The following is a 3,641-nucleotide window of genomic DNA, read 5'->3' as shown; positions in this document are numbered from 1 at the left end:
AATGGGACGCTATTAAGAAGGCTGGTTGAGTGAGAAAAAAATCCTAATCTTATAAATGATCAAGTGGCACTAGATGTATTTTTTATATGACTCATCATCATCTCCACAAACAATGTAAAATAATGATGATGATGTCAAGTGCCCTATATGTTGTGATTTGTCCAAGTCTTTGTTCTGGTAGGAGAATTAGTGTGTTTAATCATCCTGATTTGGGGATAATGTGTAGTGATGTCTGTACAAAGAGTATTATCTCACTGAATGGAAAATAAAAACCAATAAGTTCACATTATAGAACACATGCACATATGTGTGTGTGTTGGGGTAGGGTTAGAAGGGTCATTTGAATCCAAAGTAGTTGGATCAGGACAATTATCTAGACTTCCCACACAAAATGAATTGTGCAATAATTTTTTGTGGATCACTCAAAATAGCAATAATTACAAGTTGGCTGCATTTCCATTTCAATATTCTGTTCATTGGCAAAAAATAAATAAAATCATCATGGTTTTGCATTTGTAGGAATGATTCAGAGGAAGGAGATTGTGCTCTCCGTTTTGGGGAAGCTACAGGATGCTACCGAGAGCATGGGCCTGGAAGCGCTCACTAAAGTGGCCCTGGAAGTCGAGCAGGTTCTGTCCCCCTTCAGACTCCCCACGGAACCTTCCAAAGAGTTCCCCTCCTGGACCGGTGTGGACCACCTGGCCTATGATCTCTACCCTGCTGATGCCCCAGCTGGGCTAATCCCTCTGGCTGGCAGAGGTGAAGGGAACCTGCTGTTTGATGCCGCCAGCATGCTGTTAGTTGGCAGTACCAGTCTGAGCCTGGAGCTCCAGGTCAGAACAGTGGTGGAAATGCTGCTCTGGAAGAGGTACTACCTGTGTGGAATGATCGAATCTAAAGTAATGCTTCAAGCGGCCAGGTTTTCCCTTTGTGCCGAGGAGTCAGAAGACATGCTCAATCTGCCCATGCCTGTGCTGGAGGCAATTTTTGATGCAGATGTCAAAGCCTCATGCTTCCCAGGCTCCTTTGCCAATATGTGGCATGTTTATGCTCTTGCCTCTGTTCTCCAGTGCAACATCTACTCTGTCTACCCCATGTATAATTTGAAGATTAGGTCTTATTTCAACCGCCTCATTCGCCCCAGGAAATGGTCCAAGAATGCAGAGCCAGTAACACTCCCCATTATGTGGTCCGGAGAACTGGAAGACGGTTCTGTATTTAAACCGCACAACTTTGTGGCCCTCGTCCAAGCCCATGACCTGAATATTGGCGGCCCAGACAGCAAGCAGATGGGTTTCCCACTCAAAACCCTGGAGTTACTCAACCAGGACTGTGGACTGTCCTACTCAAGTCTGAAGGACAAGTTTAACATAACCAAAAGCACCTTTTACCGCTGGAGAAGGCAAACTCAGGAACACCGCAAGAAATCTGCTGCCAGATACGAGGCAAAACACTTCTTCCAGGCCTGCTTCTTGGAAGGACAGCTCATGCCTCTTCAGCAGTTCAAGGAGTTTTTCCCTGAGATCTCCCGGTCTACGTATTATGCATGGAAGCACGAACTCTTGTCTACTGGAGGTAGTATCTCTTCAGGATCCAATGGAGAAGTCAGCCCAAGGGAGAGCCCAGAGCAGGACTCTTGGTCTTCACCTGATGTTAAGCAGAAAGTGCGCCAGGATGGCCTTCTCAGTTTGCTGGCGTTAAATTCCGACAAGCTAGAGGGAGAGAGGGCACAGAATGTGGCTTTCATGCAGAAGGCCAAGAAGTGCTTGCAGGACTGCATTGCCATGAACACGTCCTTTCCGTACAGGATCTTCAAAAGAAGCTTTCCAGGCATCTCCAGGTCAACATATTACAACTGGCGAAGAGAGGCCATGTTATTCAATCCAGGCTTCAAGGATGCATCGGGGAGCAGTGAAGATGGCTCTGATGCTGATAAAGCTCAGAGCCCAAATGGTCAGTTATCTCCAGCTGATCCAGATAACCACAGAGCACCCCGCCGGGCGAAGGCGTGCATGCGCAACAGCAAGAGCTTCAGGCTGCTTTACCTCCGCCGAAAGAGGATCCGCGATCGGGCTAAAGCTCATTTTCAGAAGTCAAGAATGTCCCTCTTGAAGTTCAAGCTCAGGTTCCCGTCCATCTCCGCCTGTTTCTACTGGCAATGGAGAAACCGCCATAGCCAAAATGGTGAGCCAAATGTTGTCAGCCTGGAGAGTGAGAGTTTAGATGATGCCAGAAAGGTGACAGAAAAGACGACGGAGGGTCGCAGAGTGTTTTCATTTGAGGAGAATGGCAAACTTTTGAGCGAAGAGACATTACGTCCACGTGAGGTCGCATGTTTTGAGTATTCCCTTCCTCAAAAACCCACTGAGGGCCAGATGTTTGTGATGGATGTTGTGGCCTTGGCCAACTTCAAGGCCAAGGCCAAGTTGTTCCTGCAGCAACGCTTTGAAGAAAAGGCCTTTCCCACTTTCAAAGAGTTCCGGTCTTACTTCCCCTTAACACCCCGCTCCACCTACTACATGTGGAAAAGAGCTCTGCATCATGGGGTCCCATTAGTTCATTGCTGATACCATGGTCAAAAACCTTCCATGTTGCACAGCAGTCAGATCTCTTACCTACTTACTATTTTTACCAAACATCTCATAATCATACTTCAATTTGTTACAAGGTCAAGTAATTCCTAATCCAATTGAATTGAAGTTTATGCATCATTAAAAAAAAAAACGTGTTATGTCCTTCACAACTGTGCATCACTGAAACTGGTCTCTGGGAAAACTGTATGGTGTCAAATGGCTCTTTGTTCTGAGTTTATTTTTCTACATATTTTATCTTTAATATTTCCCGGCTTTCAAGTGGCTTTTTGTAAACTGTAATTCTCACTGATTAATGACTAATTAATGTTGCTAGGGGAAAATCTATTGTATAGCTCTGTTTTTGTTCATGTTCTGTTATTGCACATAGATTTCTATTTTTGTATCGACAACTGAATGTTTTCTGTTGATGAATTTCACGGTGTAAAGTTATACAATTCGGCTTTTTTCCCCTGTGCATGCAGCTAAATACCATTTTACCCAAGAAAGCCTGTAAAGTATTTCCAGTAAAACATATTTATATACCTGATTTTCATTGATTTCTACATTTTCAACTTTGTATTCTTTTTTTAACAATTTGCTTTTCAAAACACAGCTTGAGTTGCTTTAGTTAACGTTTGCACACAAAGTGTTATTTTTTTTGAGACTACCTATCTTATTCTACTTTTGATGCATTTATTAATTGTATTCTTCTTTTGCTGGTTTACTTGTTGAACTAATTTTTCTCCATTGTTTTACATGAAAAAAAAATCACCCATAGTATATTTAACCACTCCCTAAATGCTGTTTTGTTCTTATGATAACTGGTGAGAGATTTAGCCAATAAATCGTACAATTAACTTGTCATGTGCTCATTGTGATAAATATCACAAAATATGTAGACATTTGTAAATCTATACGTACACAGATACGTTTTATTAACCTTCATATTGTCAGTTAATGCTTTGTTTAAAGTTGTGAACATTCACCCACACATATACCTGTATGTTACATGCAATAGAAAGTTTAAGCTACATGCAATATGCTATTTTACATGCAAGACGTGCCATT

General features: G+C 42.6%; 1 protein-coding gene across 1 annotated transcript; it reads left to right on the top strand.

Moving 5' to 3' along the window:
* Positions 1-521: 521 nt before the first annotated feature.
* Positions 522-2,624, top strand: vrtn (vertebrae development associated). The gene has a single exon (XM_028953471.1). The coding sequence runs from the start codon at positions 522-524 to the stop codon at positions 2,565-2,567; it is 2,046 nt and encodes a 681-aa protein (XP_028809304.1). The 3' UTR covers positions 2,568-2,624.
* Positions 2,625-3,641: the final 1,017 nt, after the last annotated feature.

Source organism: Denticeps clupeoides, chromosome 14, assembly GCF_900700375.1.
Source record: "Denticeps clupeoides chromosome 14, fDenClu1.1, whole genome shotgun sequence".
In the NCBI taxonomy this organism is placed as follows: Eukaryota; Metazoa; Chordata; class Actinopteri; order Clupeiformes; family Denticipitidae; genus Denticeps; species Denticeps clupeoides.
This window is presented reverse-complemented; position numbering and strand designations above follow the sequence as displayed.